The sequence below is a fragment of the Fusarium keratoplasticum genome, chromosome 10 (assembly GCF_025433545.1).
Source record: "Fusarium keratoplasticum isolate Fu6.1 chromosome 10, whole genome shotgun sequence".
Lineage (NCBI taxonomy): Eukaryota > Fungi > Ascomycota > Sordariomycetes > Hypocreales > Nectriaceae > Fusarium > Fusarium keratoplasticum.
In genome coordinates, this window is record NC_070538.1 from 2,636,096 (window position 1) to 2,657,298 (window position 21,203).

A 21,203-nucleotide genomic window follows, 5' to 3' on the forward strand; every position below is an offset into this window, starting at 1 on the left:
AGCCATGAAGGCCCACACTCTTTCCCACCCCCCTCGTGATACAGTAATCTCGTCTTGAGATGAGCTGAGCAACCAAGAGGAGACAGGCACCAGTAAGTGCTGGTGAAGCATGACGCACCCCCTTCCGATCCAACTCGGCCTCGTGGTGATGCATTGGGGCCTTTTGAAAGCAGGCCATGCATGACAACACTTGCAGCAGGCACCTCTCGCCTTTACCACAGCATGCCGCCAACCTAAAGAGGTATCAGCCGTGACGGGAGACCGAGTTGGCGTGGGGCTTGGGCTAGGACGGTGTGGTAGATGGCTTCAAGGCGGGTTCTCTTAGAAATTAGCTGTCAAGGCTTGGTATTTGGACTGACAAGGCTAGAGATATCACGACTAAGAGAGAGAAATAGAATGTTTTAGCCTTATAGAAGTTTCCCTGAGAGTCCATCTCTTTTCCGTAGCGTATTGCGTAAATATGGTTCTCATCTACAACACCAGCCTCTTCCAGCCCGAGTATCATCCCACCCAACACAACAACTCGGCGGCTACAAGAGTCTACCTGCCAAGATCTCTCGGTCGATCACAAGGGGGATCCTGGAACGGGGACCATCCGGAAAACCTCAGCTGCAAGTGCTCATCCCGGGGTCCCCGGCCCCTCGTCCGGTCTGATCAGAGACGGTCAAGGTGGACCCCCTGAATATGAGAGATGGAGCATCCAGGATGGAGATGCAGGCATGCAGCGGTGTGTGTGCGTCGACAGCTGGTGCCCTGCAAGGGAGGAATGCGCCAAGGGGCCAGATTCTATCAAACGGAAGTTGCGATGCCCTCGCGGCATATGAGATACCATTGTTGAACCCATTTACATGCTCGATACAAGAGTCCCGATAGCCTGAAAGCTTGCCGTCTCAACAGTCATCTCCACAAAGCCATGAGCGCCAGCCTCTGGCAACTCTGATGTGCCCGGCACTCGATCGAGTAAACTCTGCGTCAAAACCTACCTCTTCAACTTGAAATGGCTGCTCCTGAGGCGCACCCGCGTACGATACAGTTTGACTCCTCTCGGTCCCATTGGCCCGCCCGAGTTTTTGGAAACCGGGATAAGTTCCAAGGGTGGAGCTGAACCAAGTGCTTCTCGACCCCGGAAAGGGTCAAGCTGCGTGGCTTGACTAAGATGCCCACCGCTGGCGGCTGAGTTTGAGAACTGACAGCTGTGGGATCGAGAAGCAGAAGAGATCTCGAGGGAAAAGAAGAATGCATGATGCGAGAGGAGAGAAGAAGGCTAATACTGCATGTCCTCCGGTGTGGTGTGAGGGTTCTTCGTGGATCGGCGGGTGAATGTACAAGTCATTTCAGCGGTAAGAGAGGACCAATGGAATCAAGAGCCTTACGTTTTCTCCTGCGAGAGATGAGGTTGCAGTGCTTGGACCGAACGATGTAACTAAGCCTGCCTGACGTGGTGTCTGATCTTGCATGAGCGTGTTGGCTCCGGGTTCATCAGCCCTGTGAGTAACGGATACCGGGTCTTGTCTTGTCTCGGCATAGGAGATTTTCTGCACGCCATCTATGTGCAGATGAACCAGGGTTCATTCGTCTCCAACAGGGTTTGCTTCACTCCTGTTGGCTGGAGCGGAATTATGGCGTTGGCGTTGGGATATCAAGATTTTGTACACTTCACTCTGTACACAGTGTTTACGATTTTGGCTGACCTGAAGCAATTACGTTCAGACATGCCCGAGACAGTTACACGAGGTGGTCCACTTGAATGTGCTGGTTTGTATTTGTGTGTTGCATGTGCAAAAGAGTGACCAATATCTGACATGGAGCCCTGTGTGATAGCCTATACAATGGCTGTATCCTGAGTAAACGACTGGACGAGTTTGAGCAGATAACCTGCAATAACAAAACAATGTGATAGGAAAAGACTGTAGATCCTCAGAGAGGTGCAAGACAACGCATAGTGCAGGAGCCCATCACTCCTCGTCAGAGCTCTCAGAGTCCTCAATCATGAAGGCGGCAGAGCTGGTGGTGTACTTCTGGACCGGGTACTCGACCGCGGGGACGATGGGGTAGAGGGCAGGCTTGTTCTTCTTGCGGCTCTCTCCGTAGGCCGCCTCCCAGGGGGGAAGCATGCCGTCGGGGATGGCCCATCCGAGCTTCTGGCTGCGAAGCCAGAGCCGAACCATGTGCCGGGAGGAGCTAGCATCGTCCGAGTAGGCGTCTCTACGGTGCACGAGGGCGAGGTTGTTGAAGAATAGGAGGTCACCAGTCTGGAGCTCCAGACGCACCTCACTCCGCGAGGCCGCTTCAGACACGGACTGCAGAGCGTGGAGCTGGTCCTCCGTGAGGCTCGGGATGCTGGTGTTGTTGCTCATACTCGGGTGAGGACCGAGACGGGCAGGATCGAGGCTGGCAAGGAGCTTGCCATCGTGGAAGGAAAAGACAGGAGCGAGGTAGCAGGAAGCCTTGCGGCCAGATCTATATGGGGCTAGTTAGGAGTGTTTGTTGTTCCGTGTTAGTTATGGTGACTTACAGCTGAACAGGCCAGTTGGGGGTCAGAAGAGTCTTGATGACCCCGGGCTCCCTGTTAAGGAGGTCATTGAAGACGGTCCAGGCGGAGCTCAGATACGTGTAGCCGCCCTTTTCAGCGCTGTGACGGACCTGGAGAGATAGGATATCGCATCCCATGTCCGTATGGAACGGCTACGGATACTGTGAGAGTCAGTCTAACTTAAGAGCATGGCTTGAACTCACCAGCGCCCCGTTGGTGTGGATGCCGTGACGGGCACTGACCGGGGCCGTCCATTGCTTCGAGTCCGTAACGTGGGCTGATCGTGGTTAGGTGAAATGTTGGCGGGGACACTAATTAGGGGGGAGGAGAACTTACAGAGCATGTTGCCCTTGCGGTCCTGGCGGCCACGCTTCTCGGCAATGTAGCTGGCAACACCAAGGAAGACGGTGACGCTGTCTTCCACAGTGTATCTGGAAGCCTCGAGGCCGCGGATGACGACAAAGCCTCGTCCCATGTGTAGGGTCTCGGAGCTGGAGCGGAGGCGGCGAGACAGGTTGGGAAGGGGGAAGTTGTCCCGGGAGACCTCGTCCCCGTCCAACCCAAGAGCTTGTCCAAGTCAGCGATTTACACAAACTTAAAGTGTATTTTGTTCTAACTCTTGAAGTTGGCGAGGGCATTGTCAATCTCTGCGACCTCGTCCTCGCTCAGACGAAGAGTGTAGGTCGAGTCCCCCTGAAACTCAGCCCCTGACCAGACAAGAGGACCAGCCAGGGCGTCAGAGGAAGCCTTGACAGAGATTCCTGCAAGATCAGAGTTCAGACCAGCGAGGATCTTCTCCTGGATGCTCTGGACGGCTGCTGCCGAGTCCTGAGTCATGCCCCTGAGAGATGCCATGGTCTGGAGTGATGGTTTCTTGACGAAAAAGTTGCGAAATAGAGAGGTTTAGAAGCGAGTAGTTGTGCTCTGGAGTTGCTTTACGATGCGTATGCCTTCATCTCTCGAAAAGAGCAGATCTGGAGCTGTTTAAATCCTCAACTCCTGCCTTCCCTCCTCTACGTCTAACCGCCCATCATCACAAAAGGCGGCAGCAGGATAATCACATCGAACCCGCGCTTCGCGAGCAGAATCTGTGTATTAGACCTCACCATACGCCCAAGAGGAGTGTATTCAACATCGTTGTTTGCACTTGTTGGCCCTCTCTGGCCGTCCCGGATGTCCTCCCCGTGATCTAGTCGTTGCCTTGTCACACCTCGAACGGGGGGATGTGCATTTTTGCTTGGTGATGCATCCATTACCAACAATGTACCAGCGTAAAAAGGGTATGCCGAGTCGTGGGGCGGCGGTTGTGACGAGAGGTTTTGTCGGTTTTGTAGACACGGTGGGAGCTTCGTAAAGGGGGTGTTGAGTACCCCCTATGACGAGGGGGAACACCACGGAACGGTATGGTCTCGAGGAGGATATACGCGAGATATCGAAGTCGTGAAAAGGCCAACAGAGAGAAAAAAGCCTTGAGGACGTCCGAGTGAGGTTTTGAAGAGGTTATAACCTTTTTTTTCGTCGTCTCTCGAGGAACCGTCGCGGCGCCGTCATACCGCCGTCGGAATGTCATTTCCCACGAGGCCATCCCGCTAGTCGAGCGCCGGACACTGTCACCGTCAGACGCCAGAGGATGGCCATGGCAAAGGCTAGACTGGTTAGTCGTAGATCCGGATGCACGACATTGTCATCCCGGATCTGGTCGGCTCACGTCAAGGCTCAGGGGCTTGCCGTGATCTGACCGTCAGGAACCACGTCAAAAGCATGAGGAATAGAGCAATTACAGTGAAAAAAAAATAATAGACCAAGAGTAATAGAGTGCTTCAGAAACAGTTATCATGCTATTGCAATGTCTGCATTCCGTTTCTCGGTCGACGAGTTCATCGTGGATCACCATCTCCCTTCACCAGCTCTCGTCGACCTCGCGTATAGACAGAAACTCGGCGAGCAGTCAAGCCACTCGCCAGTTATAGTATCTGGAACACATCCCGCTCCCTCTGCTTGGCCGTCTCCGCCTCTTCCAAGCCAAGAATGGCGGCCCCCAAGCTTGATCAGAGTTTCATTCTGCCATGCTTCTCTTGTCTCTCCTCGGTCCTGGACGCCTCTGGTACTCCGCAACGGGAAACTCCATTTGAAGGACGCTCTCTCTTCTCTCTCTCTGTTTTGTCTTTGTCTCTGTACTGACCTACACGCCTTGTCTCTAATCGGATCTTGTACGGGTCATCTTGACTTGGAGGGCAATCCACACGACCAGAGTAGAACCAAACTAATCCCTCATGGGACGATGCAGAACAGGCCTCAAGACCAACAAGCAAGAATAAATCCAACCAAAAATATATAAAGGCTAGAATCCGACTAGATCTCTGTCTGCTTTCCCCCCTCATCTTCCAGACTCTCTCACAGCATCTCGATCTTGTTCTCGTGCCCCCCTCTGCCACAGCATTGACCTCGATACCAGGCATTTCTAACTCCGGAGACATGGTCCGTACTCTTATCCCGTCCACCACTGGAGTTTCGACCGGTGAAAGACAGGATATCTCGTCGATGGGTCCAAGAAGCCACGGGCGTCGTGTCTGATTGGGCAGTGGATGACAAGGGTGGCCTCTTCATTCACAATCCCTGCTCCATCAAATGCTCATTGCAAATCCTAGACACTTTTTTTGGCTGTGTCCACACACACACGCCCTCACCATCTCATCAGCTCCATCCCTCAGGGCATCACATCCTGTCAAGCAGGCAAGCAATGGCCATGTACCTAGCAGAGATACCCCCGGAGTTTGAGGCTCTCGTCTGGCCCCCCACGGGGGATGACCTGCTGAAGATTTCTCAGGCAAACGAGGCTCGCTCGTGTCCTCTCTTTCCACACCCCATGCAGGCTGAGGCCAGGGTGTCTCGCAACTGAGCCGGGGATTGGGAGGACAAGGAACGCCACAGCGTCCCCCTACAGACACTCCCTCGAGGGGGAAACAAGTGGACGAGGGCGCGGCTCGGGGTGGGTTTGCCCTTGGGGGCTTGCCTGAGGGCTCCATCTTCCTCTTGTGTTTCCCCCACCGGTCATTTGTGTGTGTGTGTGCGTGTGCGTTGTCCCCCTTCGCTTCTTCCTGCCCCTTCGCCCGCGTCTTTGTCACGTTCGCGTTCGTTGCTCTACTACCAAGCGAGGTAGAGAGAGCGGCAACAACACGCATGGGAACGGAGAAAGCTAAACGTTGATGACACTCCCTCCTCGTCCTACTCCACGGGAGCTAGGGGAGACTCGCCCGGTGCCACAGCCAACTGTACGAGCCGGTATGGAGCTAACTACTCCTCCGGCTGGGATCCGCGTAAGTAAGAGCAAAAAAAAGACCCCCCCAGCCACGGTCGCTTTCTGGGCGTGTCGCTGCGGTGTAACTAGCAACATCCATCCATCCATCCACTCGTCTACCTACAATGGTCATGTCCCTGCGAATGGGACTACATGTACATAGCTGGCTCTGTTGTTGTAGGCCCCTCCCCCAGTTGGGATTGGGATGGCCTGCTGGGGTGGTGGGCTCGTTGGCGCGGGCGCAGTGGCCTCAGTCTGCTCAGTGTGTAACGTCGAGATGGGACCGGGTTGGATGGACCGGCCTCCTGGAACTTTACTCTGCTCTGTTCTGCTTGCTGTAATCTTCTAACAGGTGCGAGAAGACAGGTCTGAAGCGGGAGCATACCGCCGACCCAGCCCACGGTCGCCTGAAGCGTCGCCGCCTCGACAGACAAGCACCCGATTCTTCCCCTTCCCAGCAGCAAGAGTCTCGGCCGTACTCTATAATTCCGCACCAGCACCAGCAGCAGCCGTATGTTCCCGTATGGGGCGACGAGAGCCGCCGGCTGGGAAGTCCGAGGCAGCCCAGAGCCCACGATACCAGGGGTATAACTGTCAACCATCTCGGGTCCGGCAACCTTCAAGGCGTGAGGACAAGCACCAACAGTGATCAGAGCGCGAATTATTACCCGCCGCACTTAAGCTTACACCAGCACGCACGTCATGGACACTCAGACGCCCCTGCTAGCAGCAGAGGTGCCCACTCCGGCACTGCTCGTCAAGAGAACCCGCTGGCTCTGGGCTTGAGTCAGGACACTTTGCCACCATTCGTCTCTCGTGCTGCACGAGAGCGTGGTGTTGGGGGGTACAGCGCAGGGGGAGTGCCAGGGGGTCAGCCTGCAGAGGAACCTCAGCGTTCCCCAGAGGAACCACGGGCTTCTCCGGATGAATTCTCTTCTCCTGAGAATGCCGAGGATTCGAGTCCCCCGGTAGTTCTCCGCGGAGCAGGTGTCACAGGCACAAACTCTGTTAGGCTAGAGCGAGGTGGTCGTCTTCCCAACTTTCAAACTGAGAGCAGAGGAGCTCCGAGCTCTGATGCTTCTTCGGAGGAGAGCGAGCCCTCCGAGTCTGAGGATAACGACCTCGAAGACGATGCTGAAGGTGACTCTGATGGACTTGAAGATGATCAAGACAACAGCAGTCACCTGAGTCAAGGTGAAGAAGCTGACATTGAAATTGAAGATGCAGGGGATGTAGAAGAAGAATCAAGCAGTGAGGAAGAAGCCGTCGTCCAACTTGGCTTCCAAAGCCATGAGGCCTGGAGACGAGCTCTTGTCTCTCGATCTCGTGGATCTTACAACCCCAGAACAGTCAGGACTATCACTCGCACTCTCCAAGCCTCTCGTCTAGACGATTTAGACTCGGACACTGACAGTTCCTCGTCCTCCTTGTACACCAGCTCCTCGGAAGAAGAACGATATCCCCCAGACCATGGGTACGACACGTCCGACGAGCTCGCCGAGGAGTACCACCGAGCAGAGTTCGCCTACAACGACGATGACGAAAAGGCCGAGCTCATCAGGCAAAAGTATGGCCCGCCCATGGAGACTCCCGACTCCCAGCCTCCTCCCGGTGATGATGCCCACAAGGGGAGGCGGGCCCTGAGGCCCCAGGAACGCAAGGATGTCAAGAACACAAGACTCATGGGCGCCTGCGTGCGCTGCAGAATGCAGAAAATCAAGGTACACACACTTCCTGTAGATCTGAGAAAGCTGACCCCCTCCTAACCTTTGGTCAGTGCAACACGGACCAGAATAGACCCAAGGGAGAATGCATCAGCTGCAAGGCCGTCCACAAAGAGTCTCCAAAACTCATCCGCTTTATGCCATGCCAGAGGTTCAAGATCGCCGACCTGGTGCTCTACCGCTGCGGAGGTCTCAACCTCACGCGGCGGTGGAAGGGCATCCAGATGCGAGACGTCTCTGACCGTCTCGACAACACGCCCACCGTCATCAAGGTCTCGCAGGGCCTCTGCCGTAAACCACTCCTCATGCGCGTTGTGCGCTTCAAGCCCAGAGCTGGCGACGTGACAGCCAGGTACTGGACCGACAGTCTCTCTGGAAAGGAGACGTTTAAGAAGAAGGAGCTTGCGAGTTACTGTCTGCACGACATCGTATCCACTGCCGAGGCGGTTGAGCGGTACACCATTGAAAACGCCGTCCCTGCTTTTATAGACGCCCTCAAGAATGTGGCGGACAAGGATCAGGAGGTAGACTGCATTTACAAGACGGACCTCATGGCGTTGAAGCACTACATGTCCCTAACTGTACTTGTTCTAGAAGCCTTCCATCACGTCCCAAACTGACAAGCATTGCAGGAAAAAAGCAACAAGACAAAGACGGAAGACGACATCAGAGAAGCAGGCATCATGCTTAACCTCTTCACCCTCTGGTGCGCAATCCGTAAGACCTCCCTCCCCCTTCTCCTCTCTTGCAAAACCAACCTTTTGTCTCTGTAGGCCATACGACAGGCTCCTTCTACATCGTGGGCGAAGAAAAACTTGGCATGCTCCCCGAGTACGTGGATATATCGTACCCCCTGATCGGCAGAGTCTCTGTGCCCCGCATGATCGTGGCCCAGTTCGACACGCTCAACTACGTCTGGGTTCTCGAGCGGTTCAAAAACAAGCTCCTACGAGACATTGACTGGCTTCTTCTGCAGAACGATAACCGTTGGTGGTTCACGCTCTACCTGATCGTGTTTATCCTCCTACGGGAAGCGAGCTTGATGACGTTGGACAGGTACCGTCACGCGAGAGCAAACTTCGGGTCCACGGTGAGTCTTTATCCTGTTCTTGTTTTTCAATGACGTTTCTGTCGTACACAAGATCAAAGAACACTCTAATACTTGATCCTTGGTTGAAACGTTTGATGACCAACTGTTGGAAACAGCTGCGATACTCCATCCCCATCTTCGTCGAGAGCCTCCACGAGAGCTGCAACAATATCCTCACGCACTGGCACTACAGGAACAAGCACCCGTGGCCACGATCTCCCGACCCCAAGGCCAAGGAGGGAACCTTTCTGAGCCATCTCACGGATGAGCAGTACACCCTCATCCAAGAGACACTTCGAGACCCCGAGATCCTCAAGCAGCTCGCCATCTGGGAGGTGTACAAGAAGGAGAACGGCAAAAGTACAACACCTTGGTTCTATAAAAAAACAAAACATGGTTTGACTGACCTGAATCTCCAGTTGAAAAGATCAACCGACCCCATAACCCCAACCACGTCGAGTACACGGGCAAGCAGGACAAGTTCGACTGGGACCACCCCTACTACTGGGTAGCCCAACTCTTCGAGCCAGACTGGCAAGCTCACCCCACGTACCAGCGAGAGCCAGTGCCCAAATCTGCCGCATCCTTGATTATCTCTTAAACAAGGGGGGGTAAACTTCAGGGGGTGTGGAGAGAGAAATCATGCCACCCCCGGCTATCTCAACCTGAGACATTGCCAAATTGCGTTTCATTGATTAACCGACCGGTTGCGGCAGTCGCTGCTGTCGTCACGATTCATTCCTTGCGAGCGAATATCAAAAACACATGATTTCGGTATAGGGCGCGAGAAGTGAGCATTTTTGTTTTTGATTTAACCTAGGGGGAAAACAGGACCTGAAAACGAGGGACACCATCATTAGGTACGATTACACGAGATTTAAAACGGGGAGATTAGCGAAGAGGAAAGGCTGAGCATGGGAACAAAGAGGTTGTTGAAAATCCATTGACTACCTGTAGTTTGAATGCCATCTCCAGGACGAAACAGTACGATCACTCCCTCCGAATTCGGTTCTAGACCCATCGATAGACCTCATACCGATCCAAACGAGTGACCAGATGCCCATTGTGCTCCCATATCCAACAGTTCTATTCACCACTTGATGGGGCGAGCCGGACGTCGAGCCGAAGGTAGTTCGTTCGAAGGATGATAGAGCATTCTGCGTGGCTTCTTGGCAGGGGGCATTCCCTATTCTCCCTCAGGCCAAGGATCATCGATACCAATACACTCGTTCAGGCGGCTCGCTTGACCTTTGCTCCTCATGCGCTGGAGTTGGTAGTCCGGGGCCACCTTCGATCGGTGCCTATACACCCAGGCTTTGTCGTCTAAATCCCTCCAGGCATTCTTGTAGTTTCTCTCCAGCTTTTGAACGTAACGTTGCGTCTCTCGAACGCAATACCAAAGACTTTTCAGCTCTTCAATCCGGATGATGGCGTTGTCGTAGGTCTCCTGGAAACCCTGTGGCGCCGGCTGTGTGTGACGAGCAGCGGGCTTGAGACTGGGTTGGTTCATCATAGTCAGTACATGTTCAAAAACTGCGTTCCGTTCGAGCTTCGCCTTGAGAAGACCAGGCATTCTATCCCGTAGTGTCTCTGGCATGGTTGGGCCCTGTTGAAGTACATCATCCAAGGCCGGGTTCTCATTTTCAGGTCGAGACACAATGGTAGGGGTCGAATTGTCTTCTTCCGTATCGGGCGAAATGCCCAGGTCGGGGTAGTCATCTTCTGGCCGGGAGGAAAGATCCGAAGTCTCGTCCGTCAGTGTCGAGGTCCAGTCGTCCATCTGAGATGTGACATCTGAGGACAAGTAATCATCGTCCGATTGAGACGCAGCACTCAGGGCGATGCCTCCCTCCAGCTGAGATCCATTGTCGAGAGACGAGTCCGCGTCTGTGTCCTCTCCTTCTTCTTCTTCTTCTTCTTCTTCTTCTTCTTCTTCTTCTTCATGCTCGTCATCTGCTTCTAGTTGAAACACGTCTTCGAGAGTTGAACTCTCGCTGTTGAATGTATCCATGGTATCCTGGCTTGGGTTGTTGTCATGAAGCGAAAAAGTCCGTGGAATCATGGTGCCCTGGATTGCATCTTCGAGCTCCCTGGGCCCGTCCAGCACCACATCTTCCATCATCACTTCAAAAGCGTCTTGGAGGTTTGTCTCTTGCTCTGTAAGCTGCTCGGGCAAGGCGCCGGGGGGTCCCTGGGCAGTGTTGGCATTGCGATGTGACCTCTGGTAAGGGGGACGATGCGGCCTTTCGCCAGGGGGGCGATACAACTTCTGCCAGCGGTTGAATTCTTCCTTATCTTCCGGCCGTACGTATTCATAGGCGCGGTCCAGAATGCTGCACATGTCGCGGATGTTTCTCCAACATGTGTTGTTGATAACCTTGCGATGCTCGATCGAGGCATCCACCATCCATCTGGGCTTAAACCCCCAAGTCTGCGACATGTTGCTCGAGTCGGGTATGTGCTCTCCCGAATTCGGGCTAATGAGGTAGTAAGACGAAGGCTTGTAACCTTCCAGGAAGGGAGAAACGCTCCCAAAAAGAAATGAAAGCTCCGGGCTGGTGTGATCGGAAGGATTCGCCAGGTGTTGAGGAGTTGCAAGGCACCACTGGGGTTGGTGACCACGGTGCGAAGGAGTGAAGCAAGAGGTGAAGCTCGACAAGGCCGATTAATTCGCGAGCACTAGATCGTCGGATTTATTCGAATGAAGAGGCGCACAATGGACAAGAGGGAAATGATCAAAAGGTGTCAAAAGAAGCCTTAAGAGGAGGGTCGAGGATCGAAGCGAAGAAGAGGCCGTAAGGCCGCAGGTAGTCTAGTGCCAGCAAAAAGAGCCTGCAGACGAAGAGGGTAGAGATAGAACGAGGAAGAATGAGTTGAATGGAGGAAAGTAGGTAAACGAGACCCAGCGACCGATGGTATTGCTGTCCTGTTTGCTCCCAGGGCTCGAGTCTGTTGCCCCAACGGGTGGATGCAGGTGGAGAGTGAATCACTGAAGGCGATATGACTATCGGCAAAAGGGTTTATCCTCGGGGAGCTTTCGCGGTCTCTTGCACTCGGAAGGTTTTCGGGTCGATGTGAGGTTATCGCGGAGAGGGTTAAAGGAGGGCCTGAGCCCTGAGGGAGGGATGACGGAACTGGCGATGGACAGCACGACGGGTGAAGTCATGGAAAGGATGCTGCACGAGGGAGGATGGGACAGCTAAATTTGTTGGACTCAAGTCTTGAGAATAAGAATGAACATTCTGCGATTGTTGGGGCGCTGCAGTCGTTCGCTACTTCCCCCTATAATGAATGATCAAGTACCTGTTTGTCCACCTTGAAGATCCATGTGAGCAAGAACTCTAATGGGTGATTGTTCGGGCTGTTTACGTGCCTTCAATGTTCTCCATGACTCTTCATCTTTGTCGACTCTGGGCACTCATAGTGTGGATGGATACAAACATTGTACATCAAATGCTTTGTTCATCCATTATCCCCTGACCCGTATTGATGCCTCGACACAAACAACTCTACGTACATACACTACACCCTTCGGACCAGATTAATTCCACCTCCAGAGCCATCATGTACCTTCAAAACTCATACAGTCGCTCGCATCGCCCTGATCTTGCGATCCCTGCGCTTCTAGCTACCCTCGTCCCGTCTCAGAAACATTTCCACCACCGTCCGCGCTCGATCCTTGGCCCCCTTTTCCTTCTCGTCGACGCGACAGACCATCGACCCCACGATCTCGGCGTACCTGCGTTCCCTCATCTTTCTCTTCTTGGTGTCCTCGTCCTCTGTATTAGTCAGACGGAAACTTAGTCTGCGTGTGAGCCCGGTGGCTTTGGGGTCTGTCGTCGCGGGCGTGAGTTCTGTGGCGGCTCGGGACAGCGTGGCGGTTAGGAAGACGAATGCGATGTTGTGGTTTGGTGCTGAGGAGAGAATGTCGAGTATTTGCGTCTTTGTGTCGGGCCAGACATTTGGAGGCAATGAGGAAATATTAGGCAGCGCCGTAGAAAGCTTCGCCCATAGGTGTGTAGGGACAAGACCATCGGTCAGCGATTTGAGGAATAGTAGCAAGACCGAGCAGACAACTTCCAGCTTGAAGGATGCCGGCCATTCGAGAGGTAGCGTATCCAGAAGCATAGTATCCGTGTCGAGTGCAGACACGAGCGCAATCTGTGCTTCCAACAGCTCTGCCTCCCCTACTCTCCACGTTGTCGACTCCAGTGGCCACCCAGGATCCCGCGGCAATACTGCCTCCTCAAGCATCATTGCTTCAGCGAGACTGCGCTCCACCAAGGTTTGCACCGCCTCTGTGAGCTTAAAGAGCTCCTTTGGTGCCGAGCAGTGAACATCCGAGTCATAGGAGATTGCCCCTTTGATACCCTTTTCCTTGACAAACTTTCTGATGCCCCCGTCAGGGATCCTTATCAGCTCTGCGATCGAGCGTCCCAGACATGAGGGCTGCCAGTTGCCGCGCACAGGAATAAAGTGATCCCGGCCATCCTCTATGCGAAGTACCAAGACGTCTTCGATCTTGGCGCGGGCCTCGTTCAGCGCGCGGATGTGGGATATCGCCGAGATCTGAACCTCCAGTAACACTGAAGCTGTCTCTCCAGGGTCAAGCGTCACTGTAGCGCCCAGCGGTTCTGGTGACTCTTCATCAGCGCGTACAAAGGTTGTCTTTAACCACTCGGGTATGGCATCATCGCCGTCCTCTGTCGTTGGTTTCGCCACGAATGAAAAGGTCGCTGCAACACCTCCAGTATTGGCCACCGTCAACGAGTGTGTCTTTCTCTCCAGAGGACCCAGGTCTCCAAAGTCGACAATATTGCCGTCCGTGCCCTCGCTGCCCTCAACCACTACCGTGATACCTGGCCGGCCCTCGTTTTCCGCTCTATCCAGCTCCCGCGCAACCTCGGCGTGAATCTTGGCCTTGAGGTCTGGCACAACAGCATCGTAGTCGAGCGTAAAGATAGACGTGATGGGCTTGTGGTCTGACGACGTGATGCGCTGATGCGAGGCATAAATCTCCAGGTCAATACGATCGTGGAAGCCCTCCTTAGTCACCAGATCCTCGGCCTCTGGTTCCTCGTTCTCGTCGTACTCATCATACTCGATTGCGTCGGTAGCCGCGCTTATATCCTCTCCATCAGCATCAGGATCATAGCTAAAGAGCACGTCTTCGTCCTCTTCTAATCCTCTGGACCTCATCTCCTCGTCCTTCTTCTTTGCCTCCTCTTCCTCTCTAACCTTGGTCTCAAAGTCTAGCTTGTCTTTTCGAGTCCGGAACAGGATGCGATCGCACCAGCTTGGCGCACGCTGCTTCTCGCTCGAGTCAAAGAGCCCAACTGTTCCCACATCGTACTTGTATGTCGGAAGGAATGTAATTGCGCCTTCTCTCCAGCCGTCGTGAAACACTTTGCGCTGCTTGATCATCCTGCGCAGTTGGTCGTGCGGTAGTAACGAATCGATGGTCGACTGTAACGAGGTGGGATCCTGGCTTGGGTCTTCAGGAAAGTCGTCGGGGTCCGGAAGATCGCTAGCGGTATCGAAGCTCTCGTTTCGAGAGTGCAATGACGAAGTCGTGGTGGTATCATCGTCACTATCAGAACCTCTCATGACGATCACGCCCTCTTCGGGAAGGACTGGCTTCGAGTCCTCAGGCGCGCCATATTCACCTCGAGCATGCAACATGAGCAGCCGTCTAATGTCGTCTCCGGGCAGGCCGTCGAGTCGAAAGTTTAGGTCTCCAAACCAGAAAGCAAGGTCCTCGTCACCAATCTTTTCTCCCTCTTCCTCCTCAACGCCTGCGTGAACAATTGGGTCGAACTGAGTCCGAGATAGAACCTGGCCAACATCCCAACACCGCCGGTCCAGATATGAAGAGCCAGCGCCACTAGCTAGATGGCTGTTTATAAAGACCATACGGGTTGTCTCGCCAAGGAGAAGCCGAGTCGTAACAGCGCCCTTGTTGCCAAAGTATCCTAGAAGCCCCGTGCCGACCTGCTTTGTACTGACATTGCTGATGGTGGGCGCAATTTCTGGAGATGCATACACCAGAAGCAACAGGCCTGTCATCTGCTCGGCTGTGACAAGCTCGTATCCGGGGGGCAGGGCAGCTTCCAGCGCAGCCTTCCACTTGTCCATGACGCTGGTATCCGTATACACCGCTCGATTCATGTACTCTTTGGTCGTATTGAGGTCTACGATTTCCTGCAGCCCCAGCACATAGAGACCGATATCCTTCCCGGCTGTCAGGTGCAGCGGCTCCGAATTGCCTGGCTGCTTATTGTCGGTCTTGACGGCGTCATTTTGCACGAGATTGAGTCCCGCAAAGTTTTGGTCGAGACCTTCACCGTATGTGAACCAGGTTGCAAGGTCCTTATCCGTGCCTGGACATGCTGCCACGTTCCACGTCCCGATCTTGACCTTTAGCCGGTGCGGGCGCACGTATTCGGATCGTCTGGCGTGGACAGCTTTGGCGAGCGAGTGTGGTGTCGTCGAGGACAGATCCACCGGTTCGGATTCGACAGACTGCGTTGCAGGGTCGTCGGTCATGGAAGCCATCGTGGCAGTGCTGGAGGAGTGAGAACTGGTGATGCGACGCCGTCGTGACCTATCGCGGGGAGTTCGACTGGTGGCCTTCTAGATCATGACGTCCTCCCACTGGAGCTCAACTGCAAGGCCGTTGCTGCGAGAAACAGGGCAGTATTTGGACTCTAAGCTGTGCCAAAAGAATGTTGGATAAGCCAGAAGAAGGGATGCAAAGCAATTATAACCCGCCACAGCCAACGTGCAACGCGAGATCTTGAAGTTGGGCCCGATGATGTAGGTGAGTAGAAGGGAGGGCCCCGCGGGGAGTCGCGAGTCTTATCGATAAGACGCCCAAAGAGCCCGCCCAAGCCAGGCGCATCATGTGCCTTGTCAACCTCGACCTTGATCGGCATGTCATTCCAGCACAAACACCAGGACACTCTCTTCTATGCCATACATTCGTGAACAAACTCACTGCTGGGCCACTTACGCAGCTAAATACCAGCTACCTGCTCCTCTTCTGCCATACCAGGCGCCCTCATCCAAGCCATTCCCAACTCCAAGAGCATCGTCATGAGCAGGCCAACACCGCGTAAGGCGCGGCACAACCGTCAGCCATCGAACCGAATACCTGCCATCTCAGACTACGAATCCGATGCGGCCGCCTATTCAGCCGTGCACGCCGACTACGCACCGCCTCCCCCACGTACAAACACCGAGCTCAACCTCTCTGTCCTCCAGCGCTACCTCCCCTCCATCCACACCATCCTCAGCATAGCGGCCAACGCCGTCATCTACACCTTTAACAGCGCATCAGGGGGGTGGGAGAAGTCTGGTGTTGAGGGCACCATGTTTGTCTGTGCCCAGTCGCCGCTACCTGAGGACCCTGGCCAGCGACCCAGAGCTTGCGTTTTTGTGTTGAGCAGAAGAGGGCTGGACAATGTTATAGTGGATCTTTCGAGGGTATCACACGCTGAAGTCTCTGGCGAGCTCGTCATTATGAAGGTCGAGGGCGACTGGGAGGAAGGCGACAAGGTGCTAGGAGTGTGGATTCACAATGACAAGGATGAGACGAGAGAGATGAATGCCGCCATGATCCAGGAGGCTTGGAAGATTGCCCGGTCTGCTGGACCTATCGAGACACAAGGGCCCGAGGCTGGCCCAGCTATGCAGGCGATGGGGAGGAGGCTGAGCATCAGCGATCTGTTTGGGTCAGCGGGTGGTGGTCCAGCTGTTGGTCAATAGGTGTCGACCAAGATGCAACCCAAGCTGTGACGAAAAGGGTGAATAACGAAGGCGCGCTGTACCAAACAGGGCCCAGATGTGCATCGCTAGATGTCTTAATGAGGGGCAACCATGATAATGATACGGTGGTGGGCTGCCTCAATCGAGAGTGGCTATGAATGCGATCATGACCTACAAAGCGACATGTACTTCATCCTCGCTTCAGAACCGTCATGCCCAAAAGTCAGGGTGTCTATTCATTTGCTCATGAGTCCCTCATGGAGCTAGATAATGTCTACAAGCAAGAAGCACCTCCGTACGCCGTTCCCAAGTGCACTATTAACACACGAAGCTTGTCCAAGCCTAGACCGTGCCGCTGATGCTAAGCTCCCGAATCTCCTGCAACACCTGCTCTACCCTGGCATCCAGCTGGCCCTCGGCGTACTGGTCTCTTGTGTCGGCATCCAGGTATTGCTGTACCTGCGCCATGCGGGAATATGCCTCGGCGCAGAAGCGCAGCTGAATCTTGACGAGCGCCTCGAAGCTGGGGTCGAGGTACGGCACTCGGAGGTCAATCAGCTGCGGCAGCTCCGAGCTGAGCTGCTCGTTCAGTTGCTCGTAAGCAGCCTTGGCCATCTCCATCTCCTTCTCGGTCCGGGGCAGCTTGGTGGCGTCCTTGTCGGGCTTCTCGGCAAGCCTCTTGACCTTTGCGCGGAGAGCGTCGTAGTCCAGGAGCTTGTGGGAGCGCTTCTTAATCGCCTCGTTGACGTCGGGGAAGTAGGCGCAGAACCGGGAGATGGGGTCGAGGACGGTTGTCCGGTAGGGTCCGTCGAGGGCTTTGATGGTCTCGGCGTCCAGATCTTCGACTGCCTGCTTGTAACTCCTGCTCACGCCGTCCTTTGCGCCCGAGTCGCCGTAGAACGCATCTATCGTTTCGGCGATTCGCATTTGTGAGGCAGTCATGGCTGTTTTTGTTAGTCTCTCCGGAGAAACCGCATGGCGGCAGACCTACCTCTTAGCGAGTCAAGGTACCCCTTTGATTCCTTCTGGAGCCGCAGCGCAGCCGCCTCCATGGTCTTGAATCGTCTAGTTCCGTTAGGCACCTGCTTCCAACTTATCAAATATTGCTAACCTCTCTTCAACCTCATAATCGCGATCGTTGGTCTTCTCCACATGACCTAGAGCCCCTCGTCAGCCTCTTCCACAACCTCGCGCTCAATCTCACGTACCCGTCTTCATCATCACCTGCGTCGTCGCGCGATTCACATTCTTCTTGAACCCTGCCTCGTGTTAGACCCCTCCGGATTGCGGGGTGATGGCTTGCCTACCCGCCCACGACATGTTGACAGTTTTGTGCTTTTAAGAATGACTTCGCTCGGTTCGATTAGGTGTAAAAATCGGCAAGGAATTGCGGACGCGCTCGAGGGTATATCGACAGTGTTGGAAGTTGTAATTACAGGAGTCAGCCAACATCCATGGAAGTTGGACACTGAGTGACGACAAAACTGGGGCTCAGCCACAATACAGCCCAATCGACTGATCGACGTCAGCGACGGGGCTGAGCACTTTGGTCGGGGCAGTGTTATTCCGAGTCGGATCACGTGACACCGCGTTTGCAGCTGCTTAGAAACTTTCTTGTAAAGGACTCTTTGAGCCTCGGTATCAATTCACGCGTCAAGATGTTCAGTCCCCGGTTTCTCGTTGTCAGTCTGGGAAATCCCTTGCCCAAATACGAAAGTCTTCATTCTGCGGGTCATTTCGCTCTCAATGGTCTTGCCAAGGTCCTACGGTACCCTTCGTTTCGGGAGGTAACCCTCGGAAAGCAGCCATGTCTGGTGTCTCAGGGACCAAAGTACACATTGGTTCAGTCGCCCACTCTCATGAACATCTCTGGAAGCTTTGTCGCTCGAGCATGGCAGGATATGGTCAAGCAGCATGAGCCATCATCACTTAGTCTGGTCATTGTGCACGATGAACTTGAGAAGGACCTCGGCATCGTTCGACTTACTGCGTGGGATCGAAGCCACAAAGGCCACAACGGGATCAAGAGTGTCAAGGGGTCTCTGTCACAAGGGAAATACCCCGATTCTCCGTTTGTGCGAATTGCCCTTGGCATTGGACGACCAAAGGAGAGAGACCCCGAAACCGTCAGTCGATATGTCCTTGACCGGATATCGGGAGAACAGAGGAGAATCCTGGAGGAGGAAGCGCCCTGGAAAGTTGCAGAAAGACTCGTCGAGCTGGAAGACGAATGGAGGGCCGAGCTCAAGTCATGACATCCGTGATTGAATCCAACTGGTGGCAGAGATTCAGGGCATCGAGAGGAGCTCAAGCATTTGAGGTCTTGCAACACATCGGAGCAACACTCCAATCATATGCATGTCGGAGATTCTGCACTCCGTTCACGACAAATAACGAGCGGGAACTTGGCCGGGCGCATCAAGTTCATTGCAACCAACCCAGTCTTGGTTACAATTGCTGAATTACAATTGCTCATACGCAGTCTACGACTATAAACGGGAAAAGACAGCTACGACAACACGTTGTTGGTTTCAAGATACCCAATTGACGACAATATCGAGCACTCCCGAAGCAAACCTGTGATTTGAAAGCCGTTCGCACTTTGGGCACAAGGCAGACGGCAGAAGTCGTTCGACATGAGACACTCGCCGGCCAACTGATGCGAGATATACGACTCATGCGTTAGGGCGGAACATCGTGACGGGATGGTTGTCCCTTATCTCTACGCTACGCTAATCGCGCCACGGGAAACAAGCGTAATTTCGAGGTCGTCCAGTTCCTTTATCTTTGCCAAGTGGACGGCCTCTTCGGCACAAGGTTCGGATGCAGCGGGTGTCCTCATACGGTATCCATGGATTCAGCTGTCGGGCCCGCCAAGTGTTGTTATCGCATTCGCAGCTGAGACGAAGTGTTCACACATGCCCACCAACAAAGTGCTGCACTTTTGATGGCCAATGAGATATGGATTGTCGGAATGATCACACCCTCAGCCCCGGTCGATGAATGCCCTTTGGTCGACCGCCAAGCAGGAGATGATTCATCAAGTCGGAGCAACGAGCGTGGTCTTCGGTATCGGTCAGTCGGAGTAGGTTGATAGTCATGTTGGCTGCTTGCCACTGTCATCAAAGTCAAGAAGCATATTCGGGTTCGTCACTCGAGGGTCGGCGGCGTCGATGAAGTCGGATTAGAGTCGAACTCGAGAACAGTCCAGCACGACGGGAGAGGTCAGTCTTAAATATTTGGTGCCCGTCAGATCCTACCTCCTTGAAGGGTCGCAGAGAGCGGGAAGCTCGCATACCGACGCCCGCAACCGTCTCTCACAAGGCTGTGCGGGCGCAAGAGGGCCATCGACAGTTGATGGAAAGTGTGGAGAATGAACAGGTCAACTTGAGCTTGGATCGAGCTTCTGTAACGTCTCAGGCGTTTCAGTGGCTGAAATTGTGATGTTGAGCTTTTCGTAGCATAAGGCATCATCTCTTCGGACCATCACCAGCTTCAGACAGTTCAAGCAGCATAGAACTAACCGACCGGCATGACAGCAACATCTTGATCCGTTTGCCGACGCTTCCCTTACGCTCTCGGCTTTCTGCATGACCAAGCTCTCCAGCAGCGAGCAGTCTCATCTACGGGCATTCCAACTCACCCCCAATCGCAGGAGGCTTTCACTTACAACCTCTTTGGGACAAGGACGAGACCCCGGTACATCAGGCCCTTGCTTTGGACCCAGCCATCACCGCTAGGGGCTCCACCAGCTTCGCCAAGAGATAAGGCAGCGGCCCAATCAGGCGTGCCCCATTCGACCTCATCCAACAACTCCCAGCAGGCAATCTAGCGAGTCTGGAGATAAGAAGCTCGGACGGCGTTGGATCGGCTCTGCAAGGCGTCTGGGGAAGCGGAAAATGGGCTGCGAGGCGCGAGGATGAGTCTTGGCTGTAACCCTTGAGGTGCTGCTTACTATTATGCCTTCAGGCCGTGAGGAGCAATGGAACCTTGACCTCTTCTCGGATTCAACTGGCAAGACAAGTCGTCCATTATTCCAGTCGGCAGTTGAGATCCAGCTCAGACACCAGAGGCGAGATCTAGAGCGCAGTGGTCATCTTGTGGCAGTGCGGCAGCAGTTCACAACCCCGGGACGCTCTTCAAGTTCAACGTGCGGATCATTTCCGAAACTGTAGAATCCGGGGTTGCATTTTCCGCTTCACAAGTCGTCAACCAAGGATGCTTCCTTCACTGCGATAAGCCTAAAGCCAAGAAAGGATGCTCATTCGATCCAACCGCCAAGCCGAGGTCGCAATGCCAGGGGCCTGTTGGAACTTCGATGCTTATCAGTAGGCGCCGTTTTAAGTCGACGGTGGCTTGGGATCCGGCCCTCCCACTCGCATATGGGATCGCGCATGCATTGCATGCTGCGATAAGCACAAAAGAACCCGTCGAGAAGAGCTAGAAGATGCTTCATTTCGTCGACGAAACTCGGTTTGTCAGCCTTTTCTAGACTATCGGGGATTACAATCATGGAGTCTATCGACAGCCAAGAGTCTCTTGGCTATTTCTGGATCCCGAGATATCCATATGCCGTATCTTATTGCCCCAGAGATGACGGCTCGCACAGTGATCCCATGCCTTGAATACGGAATGCCAACTGACGAGTGGCTCTCTTGGCTGCAGCCGTCTGGTCAGTTCGGACTCCTTTCGGATGTTCATTACCTCCTTAGGGGGCGCTCTCATATTGCTACTCGAGCTATGGGCGTCTTATCAAGATTCCCCCACACCATATCCGACATGTACCCCCCT

The 21,203-nt window shown here is 54.1% G+C and overlaps 7 protein-coding genes across 7 annotated transcripts; 3 read left to right on the forward strand and 4 right to left on the reverse strand.

The window, feature by feature from the left end:
• Positions 1-1,955: 1,955 nt before the first annotated feature.
• On the reverse strand, positions 1,956-3,388 carry NCS57_01270400 (TauD domain-containing protein; the record flags this gene model as incomplete). The annotated part of the gene is made up of 5 exons (XM_053062369.1): positions 1,956-2,460; positions 2,516-2,685; positions 2,737-2,810; positions 2,870-3,100; positions 3,151-3,388. 5 exons carry the CDS (start codon positions 3,386-3,388, stop codon positions 1,956-1,958), a joined length of 1,218 nt encoding a protein of 405 aa, XP_052908897.1.
• A 2,351-nt stretch (positions 3,389-5,739) lies between these two features.
• NCS57_01270500 (Zn(2)-C6 fungal-type domain-containing protein) lies at positions 5,740-9,246 on the forward strand (the record flags this gene model as incomplete). The annotated part of the gene is made up of 7 exons (XM_053062370.1): positions 5,740-5,850; positions 6,191-7,552; positions 7,609-8,136; positions 8,188-8,272; positions 8,329-8,645; positions 8,762-9,005; positions 9,065-9,246. 7 exons carry the CDS (start codon positions 5,740-5,742, stop codon positions 9,244-9,246), a joined length of 2,829 nt encoding a protein of 942 aa, XP_052908898.1.
• Positions 9,247-9,831: 585 nt separating this feature from the next.
• Positions 9,832-11,085, reverse strand: NCS57_01270600 (uncharacterized protein; the record flags this gene model as incomplete). Its single annotated transcript, XM_053062371.1, has 1 exon — positions 9,832-11,085. The coding sequence occupies one exon, from the start codon at positions 11,083-11,085 to the stop codon at positions 9,832-9,834; it is 1,254 nt and encodes a 417-aa protein (XP_052908899.1).
• A 1,184-nt stretch (positions 11,086-12,269) lies between these two features.
• Positions 12,270-15,200, reverse strand: NCS57_01270700 (uncharacterized protein; the record flags this gene model as incomplete). Its single annotated transcript, XM_053062372.1, has 1 exon — positions 12,270-15,200. The coding sequence occupies one exon, from the start codon at positions 15,198-15,200 to the stop codon at positions 12,270-12,272; it is 2,931 nt and encodes a 976-aa protein (XP_052908900.1).
• Positions 15,201-15,740: 540 nt separating this feature from the next.
• NCS57_01270800 (uncharacterized protein) lies at positions 15,741-16,412 on the forward strand (the record flags this gene model as incomplete). Its single annotated transcript, XM_053062373.1, has 1 exon — positions 15,741-16,412. The coding sequence occupies one exon, from the start codon at positions 15,741-15,743 to the stop codon at positions 16,410-16,412; it is 672 nt and encodes a 223-aa protein (XP_052908901.1).
• A 342-nt stretch (positions 16,413-16,754) lies between these two features.
• On the reverse strand, positions 16,755-17,732 carry NCS57_01270900 (uncharacterized protein; the record flags this gene model as incomplete). Its single annotated transcript, XM_053062374.1, has 5 exons — positions 16,755-17,356; positions 17,404-17,477; positions 17,524-17,569; positions 17,621-17,671; positions 17,720-17,732. 5 exons carry the CDS (start codon positions 17,730-17,732, stop codon positions 16,755-16,757), a joined length of 786 nt encoding a protein of 261 aa, XP_052908902.1.
• Positions 17,733-18,070: 338 nt separating this feature from the next.
• Positions 18,071-18,667, forward strand: NCS57_01271000 (uncharacterized protein; the record flags this gene model as incomplete). The annotated part of the gene is made up of 1 exon (XM_053062375.1): positions 18,071-18,667. One exon carries the CDS (start codon positions 18,071-18,073, stop codon positions 18,665-18,667), a length of 597 nt encoding a protein of 198 aa, XP_052908903.1.
• Between the last annotated feature and the right edge of the window lie 2,536 nt (positions 18,668-21,203).